At 38.9% G+C, this 21707-nt stretch overlaps 1 protein-coding gene across 3 annotated transcripts; it reads right to left on the reverse strand.

The window, feature by feature from the left end:
- Window positions 1–369: 369 nt before the first annotated feature.
- Window positions 370–21093, reverse strand: emp2 (epithelial membrane protein 2). Of its 3 annotated transcripts, XM_067616333.1 has the most exons (6): window positions 20985–21093; window positions 20827–20889; window positions 5223–5555; window positions 5024–5132; window positions 4806–4946; window positions 370–3839 (listed from the first exon to the last, which is right to left on the reverse strand). In XM_067616333.1, the coding sequence occupies exons 3-6, from the start codon at window positions 5298–5300 to the stop codon at window positions 3670–3672; spliced, it is 498 nt and encodes a 165-aa protein (XP_067472434.1). In that variant the 5' UTR covers window positions 5301–5555; window positions 20827–20889; window positions 20985–21093; the 3' UTR covers window positions 370–3669. The 3 variants fall into 3 exon arrangements, with proteins under 3 accessions (XP_067472434.1, XP_067472436.1, XP_067472433.1); XM_067616335.1 differs by lacking the exons at window positions 20827–20889; window positions 20985–21093 and adding an exon at window positions 15799–16027 and having other exon boundaries at window positions 5223–5551; XM_067616332.1 differs by lacking the exons at window positions 20827–20889; window positions 20985–21093 and adding an exon at window positions 15799–16027.
- Window positions 21094–21707: the final 614 nt, after the last annotated feature.

Below are 21707 nucleotides of genomic sequence, written 5' to 3' on the forward strand. Positions count from 1 at the left end.
AAACCCTTCAACCTTTACTAGTTATTGATATGGTAATTTTGGTTGTAGTTATTAATTTAATTATTGATCAGAGTTCCAAACTGATGGTTTAGTATATTTGATGAGACAAAATTAATTGATTGGCTATCAATTTTCCCTTTTTGAAGGGTTCCCCAAGGTGAATTTAATGCAATACAAATTATATTATTTAATATAAACATTGATTATGTCTGATAGCCTTTTAAGCTGTTGCACCTACAGTAGCCTACAGTAAATTAATAACTTATTATATACAGTGTAATTTCCATGTAAGCCTGGCTTCATCACAGTGTATAATGAGTAGCCTATAGATGGATAACTCAATGACAAATTTGGCACAAACAAAGAAAATGTATTTATTGTGTAATACATTTATTGAGATCAACATCAGATGGGTGGGGCAACAGGAAAAAAAATCTATAACTTCTTGCAGAGTCCTTTGGGTCTTTGTTCCTGAATCTGTTGGAGGTATGCCCGATCTGTTTTCATGAAGTAGAAACAAGTCAATTCTTTTCAGGAGTGTCGTCCAGGAGCAAGCAACAGCCTATTCTGTAGCCGAAAACTAAAGAACTAACGCTTACACATGGTGTAGTTATTTATCAGTCCACTGGGTGTCAATAGCAGACAAACATTTTAGTTTGATGACTAGCGAATACATGAAAGCGCAGTAATATATCTTACAGAATACAGAAGCTGCCATTGATGTTGTAGACAGAGGTAAAAATTAATAGCATGAATTTGTAATTTTATTTGCCTCAAAGAGTAAAAGCAAAAACTTTTGGATGAATCTGAAACTGTTTAAACATTGACCTTTTCAACATGTTTTATGAAGTGAAATGAGACTCGCAATCAATTTGGAATTAATACTTCATTAAGCATTAGAAATATTTCAATTGCAAAAAAATGCTTACAAAACAAATCCCCATGAATACAGTTTTAGCTTCAACAACTCATATGATTGAATGTTTACTTGACTGATTATTTTGAATATGGTCCTATGGTTCTTTGTATAGGTCTATAATCACTAAGCTACAGTACATCAATGACATAAAACAAACTACAGGAAAATTATCATAATCATAATGTAAAATATTTCCAAATAGAGATCAAGAGTAGCTCTAATAATAACTCAAGTCTTAGAAGTGATTGCTGCGGTTTCCACTTCCAGCCTATTGTACAGCAACTACTTACTTTTCATCTCAACATAAGTTAAAGGGATTCACTGAAAGACAAGAACTTGCATGCAAAATGGAGGCTTATTAATCAGTGAAACACTCTGAAGATGAAACATATGGTCAACAAACATCACAATCTTGGCCTCCAATATGTTGTTTTGATCATGTTCAAGTATCATCTTGAAATAGCAGAGCAAAATCTTTACTTCCATTTCTTTTCCCTGAATCTTCATCATTGGTGAGCTAGTGAGTTACCAGGCTCTGTGGTCCAAACTTCGCCCAACATAAAAATATTTCTATGACAAAATAACCCAGTGCACATCTGAAGATGCATATAGTTGAACTGGGCACTTTCTATGCATTATTTGCTTCCTAGAAATGTTTCAGGTCCTAGCAGCTACCGAGTTAATACCCAACTGGTCTGCTTTAAATGTTTCAGCCCAAAACCACCACCAAGAAAGAGGAAAAGAAAACAGTTTACACAGTGCTACTGTGGGAGCAAACATTATCTCTACACTGCCACAAAGGTTATAGTTAGAAGTAATTCTGGGAATTGGTGGCAGATACAATACAGTAAAGAATTTATTGTTATTAAATGCCAGAGAACATGTGCACAGGGGTGTTAGATATGTGTCAGTAATAGACCAAATAAACAGTAGCCCGACCAGAGAGGGAAAGATATGACAAGACTTCACTACTTCATACATCCTCAATCACATGATGCTAAAATAAACTAAAATTGTTTTAAATAAATAGCTTTTGTATTTTTTTCAGTGAAGCTGTGAACAAAAAAAAGGTATAATAATAACAAAACATATTCATAATAATGAACGATAAGAAATAATGTTCTTGTTTCAAGTTTGTATGTTTCTATTTTCTCATTTTAAATCCCAAATATCACAGCACGTCATTGGTTTCTTTTCACCATTAAAACACATAAGTCAGTAACATAAGAATACAAACAACGGGTTAAAATTCTACGTATTTCAACTACTTTCTTCACTACACGTCCTGTATACTATGGTTAACATAAGATTCTTTATTTTTCTTTTTTTCTTTAAAGCTTTAGCATTTCAGTCTTAGAAATATTTTTGGGGGGCAATTACCTGAACTATACATACACAGCAAATATGTACAAAATAAATTCCGTTGACTATAGCTTCACAAAAAAATAATGGACCCTTTAGGAAGTCCAGGGGCTGTGTCCCAGTAAGACAAAACTCCTCACTTGTCTTCTTCAACTTTTATCCTTATTAATCAGATGTTTCAGACAAAAGTTGCTATGAATGGAGATGGAGGGAAGCAGGAGACAATGAGACAAGAGGAGGAGACAAATCAGTGTGTTGCAACACAGCTCAGGTCCTGTGTAACGACTGATGGAAAACATGGGAAGGCAGTAAGGGAAGAGGATAGTAAAGGTATGTTCTCACTAAATGCAGCAAAGAGCCTCAGCTAGATTACCTTGAGAGGCAGCTGGATTCACAAGATTGCCCGATCACATGAGAATCCATCTTGTCAGGCTTCAAGTTATGCACTTCTGTCAGACCAATTAGCATCCTATGAGGATTCTCGCATGATCTTGTGATCTCACAAATCCACCTGCCTCATAAGGTATGACAGTGATAGACAGATGGTTCATCCAATCACCTGCCAAGTATTTTTTGAGAGTGCCAACCCTTTTCCAAACAGTTTCCAAGGACAACTTCTCAGATGGTTCTGTGTAACAAACCATCCAATTACCAGCTAGATGGTCCTTTCCATTTATGTGCAGAGCAGTGAGTGAGTGATGAATGCAGCAAGGCGAGTGTATGCTCCGGTGCATTTGCATAGAGTAGATTTGACCTCAACTTTAGGCAAATTAACCTTTTCGAGCACAGTGTACCTAGCTAGCAAAAGTCAGATTACACTTTTCAAACTAGGAATTGCTGACTGAATGTGAATTAAAGCCAATACAGTAATGAGTACAAGTAAAAACAAATGCTTCCAGAAAGATATTTTAGTGGCTGTCATGCATGACAACAGAAAAACAAGGACCGCCCAACTCAGAGTGGGTCTATCCCGTCGACCGTCATCAGTATTTCTGAGGCACTTGTTTGGAAAAAAATATACGGTATGGCCCGTCAACTGAGCACACTGGGAATCTGGGGGGTTGTCATGCATCTTTGCCACATTCAGTGAGAACACTGTACCGTAAGGAAGGAGAAGGGCGTGGCCATTTGTGCCTGCAGTGAAAGGGGTTTTTAGTGCGTAAGGTGGGAAAAACTGTAATGCTGAATGCTTTACTGGTGTATCGTCTGGTTGAAATTATGGTGGATTCTTCTTTATCTGTAATGGCATTTTAAAATCTAAGTGTTAGAAAGAGAAAATGTGCATACATGTTTGTTGAGGAAAACTGTATGTCTGTATGCATATATGTCCAAGTGTTCCTATTCATATATTTGTATATCTGCGTGCCTGTACGTCAAGACCATCACATCTATTTGCGTTTCCTGAGCACCAAGTACATGAGGCCACTGATGAGAGTCATGGGGAAGCTAATCCAGGCCAGGATATAGGAGGATCCGTAAGTGCCTTCCTTAAGACTGGACACATGAAAGGAATTTTTCTGAGCCGTGTAGATGGACGCCCCGATCATCACACACAGAGCTGAGAAGAGGAGAGAGGATGAGGAGGATGGAAATTAGACAAGATATTTGATGAATTAATGTCATTCAAACATTCAAAGATATTCAACCAGCCAGTAGGGGCCACTAAAGTTTTATTTTGCCTCACTCAGCCCAAGACATCCCTTGTTATATACTGTTCTGAAGCCCTAAACTGAGATTTTAAGATTCTACAGCTTCACATGCCAGAGTTGGCTAACCTGGACTAGCTTAACTTTCCCTTTCCTCCAAATTGAAACAGCTGACTTATTGAGCGCTTTCCCCATCACCAACTGTGCAATGCTAAGTTAGATAACATAGCTTTAAAGCTGAAATCTGTAATTTCTTAAAATGAATAGTGTATATCATGTTTAAACAGTGTTCATTAGTGGTTGAGTGTCAGTTATTAGGGAGGTCTCCACATTCTGCCATTGTTAATTGATTGACCTTTCCTGGTTGACAACATCTAATTTCAAGTTTCTTGGTTAAGTTGATGACATTTCACTGGACACCAAACACCCACAAGATGAGACAATGAGAATAAACACTGAATTTCCAACGATGTGAGGAAATTTAAAGATTTCAGATTAAACCTCACACTTGGGATGAGACTCAATATCGTCTTAGGCTAAGAGTACACATTCCCATGTTGTGGGACTTTTGTTAATGTCAAATTGCAGAATAACCTTATTCAATATGAAGTACCAAACCAAGTCACATGTATGCTCATGTGGTTCAGATCTTGGCTGCATTAAGATAAGATCTTGAAATTTTACATTCAGAGGTGGTCAGCTCGCATTCTTATCCAACCTCAGAAATGTATAAATCTTTCCACAATTTGGGAACTGCAAGGATTATTCATTCATTTATGACAATGCTGGCTAACATGCTCACACAGAAAAACAAGTCAGTATCTGTGTTTGGTAATTGAAAACAACGGTCAGGATAAATGCTTGTGTGTGTCACTCACAGGCCAGTAGCTGGATAATAGCAGTGAAAATGAATCTCTCCCCCTGTTTGAGCCTGAAGAGCTGAAGAATGAAGACAAAGAAGCTGACACAACATAACATGGTGGCCAGGATCATAGTAGCCTGGACTGCTTGCAGGTAGGCTGAGGAGAAAGAGGAGAGGAGGTGTTACAACACAAACATACACACACAAGCTACATAGAGTTACACACTGCCTTACCTGCATCAACAGTGTGGCTGTCCTCCACAGGGTAGCAGGTGGCGTTACAGGAGTACCACAGGTCAGTGTAGATCAAATCCCGTCCAGGTTGAGATACCACCCACCATGCCTACATCAGAGAAGGACAGAGAGACGGTTAAAATAGTGAAAATGTCCCTGCTTTTTGTCAAATGTATGTCCATTCTTGGTTTATACTCACATTGTGTATGGTTGAAACAAAGAGGAGGATGGCTGCTGCCACATGGAAGAGGACGATGAAAGCTAAGATAATCAACATGGCTGCCCTTCTGTCTGGCTAACTTGTCTGCTGGTTGTTGCCCGTTGGTCAGGCCAGTTAAATATCTTGCAGGCTGCTTCAGCGGCTGTCTTTGTCTCTCACTGGCTGAATGTGCAGAATTCGCGTTTTGGCTTTTGGTGGGTGACAGTCCTGCTGGATGACTGCTTCTGTGTGTTTATGCTGGTTGTCAGACAGGCTGGTTTGCAGGCCAATAGTCAGGGGTGGATCAAGGTCCGTCACATGAAAGGAGCCTGTCTGGAGCAACATATAGATGTAATATTTTAATACCACACACAAACACATGAACAATTCCTTGTTTGCCATCTGGTTATATCAAGCACACAGGTAAAATTATTGCAGAGGTTCTGCTAGGTAGCCTGAAATGTTGAACATATACAAACTTGTTATATATTCAACTGCAGAAAACGTACATATTTATCTATTGGGAGGGCCAGTGATGACTTAAATGACATAAAAGATGACATAAAAGGAAAGGAGAGGTAAGAAACACATTGCTATTATTGCTTTGATTGAAAAAAAACATGTATTTTATACAGATAAAGCAGCTTTAACATTTTTGCTGCAGTATTGATGCACAGGAGAAAAACTCAGTTGTATATGCAGGATAAATTCAGCATCTATGCGGACGTTAACGACTGATACAGAGCCACTGCATATCTTTGAATTGTGTCAATATTTTGTGAGACTCCAAACTCACTGAGAGGGAATGAATATAGTGTACAGTGCCATTAGAGTAGGGTTCATGTGCACTCACAGCAACTGTTACATCTGCAACCAATTAACAAAATACAACATTTCTATACACAACTGTGAAAAATGCAGGGTTAATGAAACAGCCAGAGAAATATTTGCAGTCTTAAAGTCTTCCCTCAAATTACAGAAAATGCCTCTGAGATGTGAGACAGAGTGTGTATATTTGTGTGTGTGTGTGTGTGTGTGTGTGTGTGAGAGAGAGAGAGAGAGAGAGAGAGAGAGAGAGAGAGAGAGAGAGAGAGAGAGAGAGAAAGAAAGAGAGAGAGAGAGCTGTATCTGCACAATTACAATATGTGGGAGTGTGCTGTTTACTCTGCAGTGATTGAAGGCCTTAATCCTGACTACGACTTGTTGAGGGAAGTGGGGAGTTGACTGTTTACATTTCCAAATGGTCAATCTGTGATGTGTGCAGTCAGGATGGACCAGAATATAACACGCTATATTAGCATAGCATAGCAGTATTAGCAAACAATGCCAAGAATGCCAAGGCACTAAAGATGATGCATACTGTAGGAGGTCAAGGGTCACACATGAGGGTTACATACTGTAAATCACATGCGTGACTTTGGCATTTGTAGCATTACAACACAAGCTAAATGTCCAGAAATGTATGGCTTAAGAAAACACTGTTGACAATCATAACAGGTGTGCATGTGTGTGTGTGTGTATGTGTGTGTGAGGGGTCTGTCATAGGCTACTTTCGGGGACAAATTTCAAACTAAAGATCAGTTGATTAGGGATGGCTTGTCCAACTGGGGACAAAAGCCGTGTCCAAAAAATTAAATCAAAGCAAAGCAAATCAAATCAAGTTTGCATAATGTTCCCAAAAGTGACCTGGGACAACATGTATGTGTGTGTGTGTGTGTGTGTGTGTGTGTGTGTGTGTGTGTGTGTGTGTGTGTGTGTGTGGTCTGTCATAGGCTACTTTCAGGGACAAATTTCAGACTTAGAACCAGTTAATTGGGGATGGTTTGTCCAATTGGGGACAAAAACCGTGTCTCCAATTGGTAAAATGCTGATTTTTGGGTCAGTGGTTATGGTTAGGGCAAGTCTCAAGGAAATTAATGTAAGTCTATGTAATGTCCCCAAAAGTGACCTAGGACAACGTGTGTGTGTGTGTGTGTGTGTGTGTGTGTGTGTGTGTGTGTGTGTGTGTAAGCCTCAGCTTAAGATATGATCATCTACTGAGGCTGGAATTTTGTTTATGCACTTTTCTGTCTGAACCTTTTTGAGAATCAAGGACTTAAATGACTTTAGCAATATTGTTACTCTTTTTGTAGGAATACCCAGTTTGTGTGTTGCTGTCCTTTATTTTTGTTAGTATATTCTACTGTGTACTGTCTTGAGGGGAAAATTCCATTAATAAAGCAAAAACATCCAGAATCCCATGTGTTTGTTTATTCAGGAAAGGATTTTGCTTAGCATATAAAATGCTTTGTCAGCAGTCATACTGCTACACACATCACATAAGACACAATTCTGAAAACTAGAATAATTTTCTATCCAAGAACACAATTTTAACAGCTGTTTTGCAACTTAGTGACATCTCTGATACCACTAAGATTGTAGTCTGTTCTCGTGTACACTGTATACATCAAACTATCCCACACATACATTTACACATATGATTTTGATTTTGGTAACTGCCTAAACTCCCACATAAGTGAACACTTCAGAAGCTGAGCAGGCAGGGGTACAAACATGTTTAAAAGGACATGTGAGTGCACATACACACACACATACACACACAGAGCCAGACAACAGAGGAATTAGCCTTCTCCGCCAAAATGGAGTCACAGTAAAAACAGCCTCTCCCCGCCGACAGGAAGCAGGCCACAGTTTTTGTGTGTGTGAGCATGTGGCTATGGGGTGTTGCCAGAGGTCCTCCCTGTCTGAGGTGCAGGGGAGGTGGAGATAGAGGGTGAATAGTAAAAAGTTTGGTGGGTTGGGCATCAAAAGTAAGATATACACTTTACATCATGAGACATGGGGTTTAGGGTTTAGACAGAAATGTAAACAGCAACTGCTTTTTCAAAACCAAATGTCCCTGATGACAGTACTCTGAGAATGAAACTGGAGAAAACAATGACCTGGTGACACACAGTCTAATTTGCACCTGAACCTTTTTCAATATCACACAAGTGGAGCAGGAATTGATCATGTATAAGCCTGCATTTGATTCAGTAAAAATATATCCTGAAGCAGTGCCAGCCTATAAAGGTTTGCATATGGTAGTTATAGTTCTCCATATGTTTTATACATGACATTTACATCATATACAAAACATGAAAGTACAGTAAGTCTAAGCCGACTAAATTAGTATATAAAACATATTGTAGGATCTATAAAATCTATGTGAAAGTAACTATAATCATTAAAGACAATATTTTATGAATTATATACAAAGCATATAGCCATTGTATAGTTTACATCGTATATGATAAATTGTGTACATGTGAGAACATGTAATAGTGTGTTAGTGACAGGTCACACTGAGTGAAAATGTGAGACACAAACTTATTTTTAGGACTGGGAACAGGCTTTCGCAGATTCAAATGTTGGTCTGGCTTTCGCAGATTCAAATGTGTAAAACTTCCCAGAAAGTCGGCCAGATATAACATTTCATAATCACTGTTGTGTCTCTGCAGCACCCAATCAGACTCCAGGTTTGACCTGAGCAATGCTATTGGAGAGTAAGAGGAAAAATGGAGGAGACAGAGTCGAGGGAAGGCAAGCCGACGTAACAACCAATAATTGAATTCACTGAATCCATTACAAAGCATCTCTCTGGCATTTGACTATATTCTGACCTGCAGGAACATTCTTTGGAGCAGTGAGTAATCTCCTGGACATGTACACACACACACACACACACACACACACACACACACACACACACACACACACACATACACACAGCTGGATCTGATTCCGTCTACAGCTGCCTTCTTGTCTCAGTGAAGAGAAGAGGAAGGGAGGAGCGAGGGAGGAGCCAGAGAGAGAAAGAAGGGAACCCCATTGGAGGGAAATGGAGGGAAGAGAGAAAAACAAAAACATGAGCGTAAACGCACACACACACATACTCTGATGTACACACACACACACACATATACAATACCGCAAATATATAGCCTGACATAAAAACAAGAAACTCACAGACACAGTTGGGATAATTAAAGTTAATTCAAACAATGTAGACAACAGACATAAAAGACTGGTGATGTATGTGCTGCTTGTGTAATTATATGTATATATGCCTCTTTGTGTGTGTTTGCGTCATAAAAAAAAGATTTATCACTTTGATTGTCCCAAGATGAATGAATATAATGAAGGGTAACTATCCAAAAACTGCAATTATACTGACTTATTATTGTCATTACTTATGATCTCTTTCTTTCAGGAGATAAAAGTGGCTGTAAAAGCTGACCTCATATGCCCACTACTTTGATTTTACTGAGCATAATATAATAATAATCCCATTATAATGAGTAATATATCCAATTTTTTGGAGTAGTGAACCAAACATGCTCCATTATTCCTATTTATAATGGTTATATACTACTCTCTTCATCTCTCTTTCTCTTTTTTGCTGTCACTCAACACACACACACACCCTTTCAACAAACAGACACACACATAACCCCAAGAGTGATATTCCCTAGGGATCCATGGGAACGGTGTTGCCTTACAGAGTTTTCACTCAGCGCTGATAGTAAAGTGTGAAAGCACCAATGCTCACCTCTGACACCAGGCAACAGCTGCAGACACACACAACCATATCCACATGCATGCCATATACATTAGCCTCACTAGTCTGGTATGCATAACACTAATTTCACAGATCTCATGCCTTATCATGATAGACACATGCACACACTGAGGTGACAGCTGTGGCGTGTCAATCAACAGAACAAGCGACTAGTAACCTATATAATAATATATATATAATCCTATATTCATTATTCATCACTTGGGTCATTAAAGGATTATAATCTGGATTGCGATGCACTGAAAAAATGGTAGACTACTGCTGTCCCATGAAAAAAAGAAAAAGGAAGCTGTAAATAGAAGCAGGTTTATGCAAAATAGTATTTTTCTCTGTGAGGCTAATGTTTTTACAGCTATACAAAGTAGGTTTATATCTGGTTTCAGGGGCTCTATGTTCAATCAACACATAAAAGAATGACAGAAAGTTTCTACATTAGTAAGAAAAGATGCTTTTTTGTCCATAACAGCAGTATTGCACCATGCCATATCACTTTCTGCATTATTATTATCCAGTGTTTTGTTACTTGATGTAACAGTTGTCCTTTATGTCAGACTTTCAGCAACCCAAACACAGGCGGGGCAGGGACGGATAGCGTTCTGTGTAATCACAGAGGTAGGGTGATAGATTCTATCAGACTTCAGCCGCCTCGTCTGACACACACACTGACAAACAGGCGCAAATGCTACCATTCCTCCTCTCCACTCAGCCTTATAATAGGAGGCTGGGGGACTCGGTGCAAGAGTGCAAGTGTGTGTGTGTGTGTGTGTGTGTGTGTGTGTGTCTATGTGTGTGCCGACCGGTTCCCTTGCCTGGTGGAAAATGCTGACTTTTAATGTCCTTTTTTTACTCTTTTCATAAAACACAAAGCCACAGACTTAACTGGGCCTCTGACTCTCACTCCCCCGTCTCTCTCACTGTCCCACTCTCCCGGTGTGTGTGTCTCTCTCTCTCTTTCTGTCTTTGGCCATGGAAAAACTGATTGAGGAAGAGAAAAGGCAAGAAAGCTTCCAGTGGAGCCCTCTGGCCCCTTATGAGGTTGTACAGCTGAGACTGAAATGCAACATTTCCTCTTCAAAAATCTTCAGTCTGGACTACTTGCTATGACTCACTATAAGGGGATGTTCAGTCTTGAGTGCTTCATTTTGTTATGCATGGACATTTATAATATGTTTATAGCACCATAAACGAATGCTAATAAAGTTTTTAAGAGACCGAACTTCATATTTGTTCTAGTATACAAAACTGGTGGAAAAACAAAATGTTAATGGAATTTTGAAAATCTAAAAAACAGACCACACTTGTTAAAACATGTCTTAATTACAAATTGCTCTATAGGGAACAACAATAAAAGCTACAATTTGCAGTAACAGCTCATAAAAGTCTCTGTTCTGCCGCATTTGAAGATAATTTCTTTTGCGTTGTAGATATTATGGTGTGTCAAGTGTTGTCCACATATCTTTGCTTAGTATTTTTGTTCTGAAGGTTCAAAAGTAGCCACAGTATCATCTTGGAAGGGATCAAAGTCATCATCCAGATGTCAGTTAGCGCCCCGTGTGTGTGTGTGTGTGTACACAACAACAATAGCAAGAGCTAAGGCTTATTTTTAGAGAAAACACAAAAGGCACATCTTCCTTGGAGCCTTGCCATAGACCAAACAAAGCTTTGTTTAGGGAAGAGCACACAAAAACCTGTAGATATACACACACACACACACACACACAGACAGGCACAAATGTACACACACACATAGTTTGTTAAGGATATATGAGCAGTCATCTCAGTGAATGTGGAGCAAGAACAGAATTATAACTATAACCACATTCCCTAAAGCAACAACTAAATTATTTTACATGAAGGATTTACAAGAAGACTTTTATCAACAAGAACAGTGTCCAGCTGCTACTCTTAAACAATCAAGCAGCCTTGTGGGGCAGATAACAAAACTGGATGAAAGATGCTTAAACAACTTTGCTATTTGCACATCTTTACCACTAATGGGGTAAAACTTTTACAGTTTGGCTTGAGGGTGTCACCACAGGATGGGCCTTGCTGACTGTGTCCTATTTTAGGGACAGGATCCAACCCAGCCCACTTTTCTAGACCGAATATTGTGCATCAGGTCAACATGGCTGCCCTCAAAGATTCCTTAAAATGTAACCAATAATAATAAAAAATAATGTAACATCGTGAATGTACCATAGGTTCATCCTGAGAGGTTCAGGCTCAGTCTGTCTCTTTCAGAGGCTCCTTGAATTGAGACACACCTGTTGTTACCAAGTTCCAAGTCTCTGTCCCTTTTTAGGTTCAACTAGGGCTGCAACTAATGATTATTTTTATTATTGATGAATCTGCTGATTGTTTTCTCGATTAATCAATTAATTTGTCTGTTAAAAGTCAGAAAACAGTAAAAAAAAAAAAAAAAAACTGTTATGATTTCTTAAAACCCAAGGTGATGTCTTCAAATGTCTTGATTTGTGTGATCAACAAATTCCAAAGATATTCAGTTTATGATCATGTATGACATACAAAAGTTTCAAATCCTCACATCTGAGAAGCTGCAACCAGCAAATATTTTATTTTATTCCATTTTTCCTTGAAAAATAACTACAACATTTATCAAAATAATTGCTGATTAATTTTCTGTCAACTAACTAACTGATTAATCAACTAATCATTGCAGCTCTAACTCAACATTGTCAAACATATCTTCTTCAGTCTTTCAGACTTACACTCAGCTGTGCTTTTAGTTTACTGTTACCAGTATCATGTTAGTCTAGCTTTCTATTGACATGTAACAATGAAGGTGAAAGCCCAACACAAGGCACAGCCAATAATGTTGGTTGAGGAAATACCGCATAGGACAACAATGCAATACCTTGACTGTAGTCATCTATTTCAATCCACTGCACTGACACTAAGATCCCAATACAAGATTGTCAATTTATTTCTCCAGATTGTAAATGAAAGGGAAGTGATCCTTTTAACAACTGTACTTATTGGAAGGCTAGCATATCAAGTTGAGTAAATTGTTACAGATATCTTTAGTTGCAGCTGTAAACATGTAGTGGATATAAAGTGTTTAGAAAACACAGACCAAATGTTAAATTGAGATGCCAATGAATGTTATCAGCATTCACAGCTCAGATGGACAACAACACTGTTGTTACAAACAGAACTTTTTATAATGGTCATGAGACTGTTTTATTACTGGCAACACAAGCCTAATAACTTGACATTTACAACATCTTTTATTATGAGTCTATTACCATTATTATTATCTATTATTATAAATTCAAAATCTATGAGAGGCTCTGGATTGTCCATATAAAGTTATACAAGGCTGGCTTCGTTAAGGGCTTTAAAATTAAATATTGTAGCTAGGTTGAAATCTGTACTGTTTGTATAATTTGTACTTTGTTGCAAAGGACCTTGTTTAGTAATCAATAACCTAAAAAATGGACAAATGCTCACAAAGACACACACATGCACACAACTGTCTTTCCTGCTGGGTTTAAAGACATCCTTTGGTCACAGGAATTCTTTCATGTTGGACACTGACATGGTTTTTAGGTTTGTGTGTGTGAGTGTGTTCGCATACCTTTTCACACACATTCATAATGTGACAGCACTGAGTAATGAATCCCACATGACAAAGAGAAGTTGGGGAACACCTGAGACCTCCACTCACATCTCAACAAACTTCTCATCCCTCCATCCTCCTCCTACTCTTCTCTCAATCACTTGTCAAACTCACACTTGTCCTTGATCGTTTTCATCTGTTAGCGCCTTTTAAAAGCTCACCCTAACTCTCCTCCTGACTAATCCTCCTGCTATCAAATATCACACACCTCTCTGCTCCTGCTGCATTCGGGATGACTGAAAATACTTTCAAATTAACACTGGCATTGTGCCTTTAAAACTCTCAGTCCTTGTGTCACATCACATCAAGTTAGTGAGAGCGAGACGGTAAATACTTGGGGAGCTATGCTACATCAGATGGAGAAATTAGCTCTGCTTGAGTGGAGCTTGACTCTGGTGGAACTCAAACACCCCACCTTTAAATGACTTTCTTCGGGCCTACTTTGCTCTCCACTGCACCACAGAGCGAATTTCCTGTAATGGCTACAACAATATTTGAATGGACCGACAACAACTTTGGCAAATTTGTGTTGATAACAGTTTCCATCAAAAAGTTGCCAGAACACATGCTGCTCTTTAAACTATAATTCATTCAGATGTCTGCATGGTTGCTTAACATGATTCTTCACATATTTGTATGTCTGATGACTGGTGGGCTCGTGAAACTAAATTAAAAGTTGGGAGGGAAGAGGAGAGGAGAGGAGAGGAGAGGAGAGGAGAGGAGAGGAGAGAAGAGAAGAGAAGAGAAGAGAAGAGAAGAGAAGAGAAGAGAAGAGAAGAGAAGAGAAGAGTTGTTATAAAATTAAATGCTTGTTTGACCTTATACACTTACAGCTGCATTGTAATATATAAAAAAGGAATGCTTTGGGGGTTTTTTTTCCATTTCATTCATCATAAAGTTTCTCTTGTAGATCTAGACCGCCAGCATCACAAGAACAACATGTGTGAAATCAGTGATGGAGTGGATTTTCTTGAAACTTGCACTTGCACAATTTAAAGTGCATGTTGCAACATGGAGTGGTCCAAAATCAAGTTTCATAATCTCCCTTCTATTCCTTTTTCATCTATCTCTGCCTTTTCCCAAGCAGTGTGTGCGCAACAATCTGTAATCACCTGTCCAAAAGATTAGTGTGCTTGTAACCTTTGCATGTCACATGCTGTTTAATCCTCAGTGCTTTTCCAAAAAGGCAAGGTTTTCCACTGAATTTATTCTCCATCAGCCTCCATGCAAACAGTGCTGATAAGGATGAGTTCCAACCTCTGTAAGCCAGTCGAAACTCTAACCATGGAAAGCCTGGACAAAGCTGTTGTTTTCAACCACAAGAGGGCGCCCCCATGAATTTTACTAAATGTCTCATCAGAACTAAAATGCATAAACTCAGTCAGTGATGCAAGAGTGGGTTAACAGTAGCCTATTATTATGCACTTATAGGGCATATAATGCACTTTAGAGCCTGTTCTGATCAGTTCAATAACACACTTACATTCATGTAATCCAATAGTAGAAATGCTACCAAACTAATAGCCTACTACACAAACACTATAGGGAACTTTTAAGTTTAAGGAGAGAAATAATAGCAGTAGCTTTATATAAAAAAAGAGAATCTAATATGTAGGCAATGTATAACAAGGTCACTGCAAACTACAAAAGGCCATGTGAATATTACTTGAATTGAGTGTTACCATATGGGAAAGCTTACAAATGCAAAGTAGTTTAAGTTCACTAAAAAAGTCTGATGAGCAATCCAGCAGAGACATTTCCTTAGAGGACACACATACTTCCTGTGTCCACTGAAACAAACAAAAAAAGCTTATCTTCCTTTGAAACGCACTAAACATTCATTCACTGCACTCAGACAAATTAATTTCACACACATACACACACTGGCTGACAACGCCCCTTTCATTTTCATCGTCTAAGAGTTGGAGCCACTCAGCAGAAGCTGAGTTATGATCTGCGTAAAAAGAAAAAAAAAACCCACAGGGGAAAACACGGCAGTAAGAGCTCCTGAAAAAATCCACTGTATTAAACAAAATAAACCCTTCCTAAAATAATAAAGCGATAGGAGACTGTAGTACAAATATCCCCACAGAGCCCGGATTATTTTAGGAATGTATCCCAGAGCAGTACGAGGATATTAAACTATAAACTCATCACAAAGAAATTTCAACTAATTATAGAAGTATTAGTGGATTATTAAAGAGACGTTTCACAACCATACTGGATTTGAAAGTGACATAAATCACATGTAAGCTAGAGAAACTTCAGTGCAGCATTCAGACAATATGCAAACTAAAAATATTAAGTTTACCTACCGAGTTTGGAGCGAGAGGGATACAAAGCTGTGCGTTGCGTTCCAGGTGTGACCGTGTAGCGATTTTTAAAAAAGGGGGGGGAAATTAGGGGATAGTAAATTGAGAAAAAGTATTGCAAGAAACAGTCTCCAAACGTGACGAAACAGCAGCTGGAGATCCTACTAGTAGTCCCCCCAAAAAAAGTTAGAGACGCACGTTCTCTGGCCCGGCTGTCGGGAACGCGCGGGGGAGGCGCTGGAGATGGAGCTGGGTGTGGTTTGGGGATTTAATATACTGTGAGAGGTAGCCTAAGTGTGTGTGTGTGTGTGTGTGTGTGTGTGTGTGTGTGTGTGTGTGAGAGAGAGAGAGAGAGAGAGAGAGAGAGAGAGAGAGAGAGAGAGAGAGAGAGACAAGAGTTTTTAGGCTCGGCGGGAAAAAAAAGTGTACAAAAAATCATTATGGGAGTCAGAGGTGAAGTTTAAAAGTCTGTTTCCTCACATGGCTGACAGACTGAGAGGGAGAGGAGGCAACAGAGGGCAGAAAAAGGAGGCCAGACGGAGAGGGAGACAAAAGGAAATTAAAAAGATAAAAGGGGATGAAAAGTCAAGAAGAGGAAGGCATGATGGAGAAAGAATAATGAAAATAAGAGAGAGGGGGGGCGAGGGAGGGAGGAAATGGATAAAAGAGAAACGGAGGGTTGAAAATGAGCACATAATTTTCTTAATACTCTCATGTATGCATTTGTTATCATTTTAAATCCCTTCACACATATATAGGCCTAAACTTCACATCAATGAGACCGTTACTCTGCACACAGTTTTCCTCTTGGAGATAAGAGTCTTTTTTTGCACATTTTCATTCATATAAAAGGTCCATGTGTTGAGGTCACTTTCCTATGCTTTGTGTTTGCATAACCTTTGACTACTCTATTTGTATTTTTATCCCATTCTGAGTCACCAGGGAATACTCCTTCTTTCACGGCTGTAGTGTTTCTGCACCACGCCTCCCTGAACAGGGTGGGCAGCACTGAGAGGTTTGGATTTTCTGTTGATGAAGTTTGGTTTTCTGTAGGTGGCAGTCTTTTCTTCATTGCTCAGCTGGGGCAATGCTCATAATACAGCTCATAGTAACTAAAATATCCTTCTGTTTCTTCCTAACTACTACAGACTAACTTCCTTGATGTAACATTTACGCCCATGGCTTTCATTGCCAGGATATAGCAATCAACAACATATCAGATATAATATATAATATTTATATATAATATTTTTTCTCTCCTATGCCAGCTACAGCAATCAAATTCTACCTTCTGTCTTCTCTCTGCCAAGCCTCTCCAGCACTAAATTACTTTTACGGCAGTTTCTGCAGTCACTCTTATTTACTAGAGCATATTTGGTGAGTGCTCAAAAAGATCATACGTCATCATCTTTCACTTCCAACATTCTACCTTCTATGAAATGTCCCTTTTTTTTGTACAGTATATGATTTCACTAAATTTTATGTTTTTAGGTTGGTCTGCAACATTTCAGTTAGTTCACTTGGATTATTCATCTCAGTAGGACCAATTAGCTTAAATGAAGGTTAGATATATATAAAAAAAAAAAAAGGTGTCAGGTATCAGATGAGTGGTGACGGGGGTTGGTGTCTTTCTACTTGGCTATACATACATTCTCAGTTCCATCCATCCAGTGCTATCAATTATAAATGATATTTTATTCCAACTAAATTAAAAAAAAAATTTTTTTTACTTTTCCTAGTGTCACTGCATAGTAACTTTTAATAGCTGACCAGTGAAGGGTGCAAAATGCCTTTGTTTATACAGTATAATGCCACACCCATCACTAAAGGCGAACCACCTCTGGGGCTGAGTTGACAAACAACCCTCCCATTAAGGCTTGCCATATGCAAATAACTGATAACTGAAAAATCAACATTTAGCTGAAACCTCAACGATTATTGGGGGGTTTTCTTACATAATGACCTCAGGATATCAGGTTTTTTGTTTGTCCTCTGTGCTCGGTGGTCCAAGGTGACCATTGTGACGGGATGGGATTCTTTAGTGGGGTAAGAAGGAAATGATTTGTTAGGGCACGCACGAGGTAATGAAGAGGGCATTGTCAGGGCTTGTTATGCAGCACATAATTCTTTGCATTTTACCGGCAGCAACAACACGGGACTGCCTGCTGGAAAGATTGGGACTCACTCAGCCTGTTGTAGACAGTTATGAAACTATACTTTTGGAGTAAATGTGAGCTTGCAAGTACATTTAATTACATTTTAGGCATTGACTGATCAGTTTCATGTCTGCAAGGGGAAGGGTGAGAGTGGCACAGCACCTCAGCGGTTCAAGTGACCCTCTGATGTGACATTAAGCATAGATGTGTCCTAGTTACACAAAAAAAGAACAAGATACTGGTGAATATTGTCAGATTTTCACGATGAAGTCTCCGATGATTTCAAAAAAACAATTATTTGATACTATTTGACTTTTCTTGTAGCAGGAAAGTTATTATGATTCTTTACAAGGCCTCAGGACATCCCATTCCTGTTACTGTGTAAGAACAGCAGGTTACCATGGACAAAAAATCTCGTTAGACAACAAATTGCTCTTAGAATGTTTGCACACTTTCATGTTTGCAAACACACAAGAATCATCACGTAACAAATGCATATTCTTTACAACACACACACACACACACACACACACACACACACACACAGTGTGTTGCAGTGGGTGCAGGCAGGAGAGGAATGGATGGAATCTGTTGAGCTGATGATGCCACTTTAACACTTAATACAATAGACTCTCTCTCTCTCTCATCTGCTCTCATTCTCAGACATTGACACACAGGCACCCACTCATTCACTTTTTCCTGCAGTTTGTGTCTCCTATCTACATGTTTGTATAGTTTTTCTATGTTAATTAGAGCTAAAGAGTAGGAAATCTTCATAAAATGGGATTGCAGTTTTTCTGTATCTTGGTGGGTGATGTCTTTCTATAATTTAGAAAACAGTTTAAAACATATCCGGGATTTTTATGTTTTGCGGAGGGGTTTTTTTTGGCAGAATGGCATCGTAAAAATGGATATCTCTGCACCATTATTGTGTTTTTTACTTGGTGCATCACTTGTGGCTCAACCTGCTGCACACTTGTTCATTTCAACATCACATCAGTGCACATAACAGCACACACACACACACACACGTAGGCCCATAGCTAGTGTCTGTTTAAACAACAAAGCAGTCCCATCATCTTCAACTCCTCAGGCAATTGACCCCACTACCACGGCTCTCACCCAAACACACTTTCACGCACAAACTCATACACAGGAGTGGTGAGAACAGGTTCAACCTCTCTGACAGGTATCAGGTGACCACCATACAGGTAAACATACTGAAAAAATTAGATACAAACACCGTACACTGTCACTGTAGACATATATCAGTTACCTGCTATTGTTATAGACCTATAGGTGAGAACAATAAGGTGCACCCAGTAACCCTCTAATAAGTACAGTTTAGTAGCTCACCTGGGGCAGAAATACATCATTGCTGCCTCATGATATTCTGTGTGTAGTTTCCAACTTAAAGAGATTCCTTTAGAGGCAATAGCTATGTAAAACAGGTAATAGCACAATGACAAAATACAGTCCTGCAGTCAAACTGTTACTGGAGTAAAAAAAAAAGTACATCTTTAAAAAGTTATAGATCTTTATTGGCTGCTACAGATGTGTCCTGCATTATTATGATGTTTCAGCAGCTCGTCCTGCAGTGACACACTGTATTTAAAGCAGCAGCAAGCATGTCGAAAGGGGATTATTAAAGCTGACTTGTCATGTAAATGGTGAGTAAAATGTCAGTCATTCAAAAACACATAACATATGCTCATTTGAAGCCACGTAAGATATTTTTCATGTGTTTGATATGGAACTCTTCTAGATTTTCCACAGTTTCGAAGAAATCTCTGTCCATGAAACTTTATACCAGCAGTAACTGGAGCCTTCTGCTGCTGTCTGCTGCATTTCAACTTCTTTCAGCTACAGTAGTTCCTCCTGTGTGACCATTAAATCTAGTCTCCAGCAGTTCTACCACTTGGAAACATGCCAGACACACACACACACACACACAAAAGCACACACACAGCCCCACAGCCAGACAGGAAGCACCCCCTCCACCTCCCCTGTTCCTGTTTCTCACAGCATGCATGTGTATGTGTGAGTGGAAGTCTGTGCCCATTCTGTAGAGGCCTGCTACTGTAGGCAATCAGCAGGAGGCAGATTTAACAGCACAGGGGGGAAAAAAACTACACAAAGACATAAGATAGAAGATAGTAGAGGATAGAGACAATATTATTGGAGAGGAAAAAATATACAGAAAATTATACACAGAGAGAGAAGGAAACAGAGATAGTCACCAAGTCAAAAAGATGTGATTGTGGAACAATGCTGGCAGTCAAACTGTTTTCTACACCTCTCTTTCTCACCTCCCTCCCTTCCTCTGCCTCTGGTAGAGGGAATGAGAGGCTCAGGCAGTGATTATGGTAATGCAGATAAACGTAAAAACACTGTTTACTTAAGACATTTTATAATTTTAATTAATTATGCAATGTGCAACACAATATGAAAAATGTTAAGTCTCCTCTTACTCCATTTTTACCCTGACACACAGAATATAGCCATAGCAAAATCTTTCTGTGTTGTCAGACAGGTGCACGAGTACAAAATATTGGTTTTATGGAGGGTCATTAATACTTAGAAGTCAGCTTGTTGCCTGTTTGTGAAAGATTTGTCACATACAGCCATACAGGATCAAAACCATCATCTTTAAGTGAAGAGGTTGCTAAAATTAAAAGACCTAAAATTAAGGAATGATGCTCTGAATGATATGTGGAAGGGTGGACAAAGTGTCTGAGTAACTGAGAAGATACTTAACACTTATTTAAATAAGTGACAAAGTTGAACACATCCATGTTTGCATCAACAGCCTGAAGGAGACACAAGGACACAACAAGCAAACAGAAAGAAGTAAAAAAATTCAGCAGCTACATACCTTCTTTTTCGCTCTCCTTCTCTGTATCCCGGATCCCTGGTGTTGGTATTGAACCAGACCAGTCTGGTAAAGATAAAAGAATCACACACGGTCACACAAAGACATGCTACTTTCCATTGCATTTGCATCCCCAGATTTTCATTAATTTGCTTAAGCACCTGGCCACAGGAGGCAACGTTGGACAGAGAAAAAGAGAATCACAGCACGCTGGAATTAAACTGAAAATCAACTGGGAGTGACGGTAAAATTTGGGTCAGGTCATATCAGGGTTTGTCCCTACCAAAAACACACACACACACACATACAAATAAAGAGGGCAGAGCCACCTAGAAAAACCTACGAGTCAACAAGGAAATGACCACTGGCACAAGTACAACACTGATAAGAAGACGGCCATTATGGATCCGTAATCTACACAGACATCCTGGTTTATCATCACTTTCTTTCTTTGTTGGAGAACACACACATGTACAGATACGAGCGTCTGTGCACAGTTTGATCACCTAATCATGTGCCTCTGTCTAAACCAAAGATTTTGTGATCAGGGGAAGCTTGGTAATTGTGTGTGTGCGTGTGCGTGTGTGTGTGTGTGTGTGTGTGTGTGTGTGTGTGTGTGTGTGTGTGTGTGTGTGTGTGCATGTGTGTGTGTGTGTTTCAAAATGCTCATGAGTTTTTTTCAATGATTTAAGGAACAGTTTAAAAAAAAGGAAAAAGGAAAAATAACAGAACTATTAGCTGAATTTCAATAAGTATAATCTTTATAATAACAAATACTGGCAGTAAAATTGTGTTCATATCATTTGTGAAAACATTTATACACTTTTTAAATGTCCTTTGTCTATTTTTATTATTATTATTATTATTTATTCCAGTGCCACTAA

The sequence above is a fragment of the Thunnus thynnus genome, chromosome 17 (assembly GCF_963924715.1).
Source record: "Thunnus thynnus chromosome 17, fThuThy2.1, whole genome shotgun sequence".
Lineage (NCBI taxonomy): Eukaryota > Metazoa > Chordata > Actinopteri > Scombriformes > Scombridae > Thunnus > Thunnus thynnus.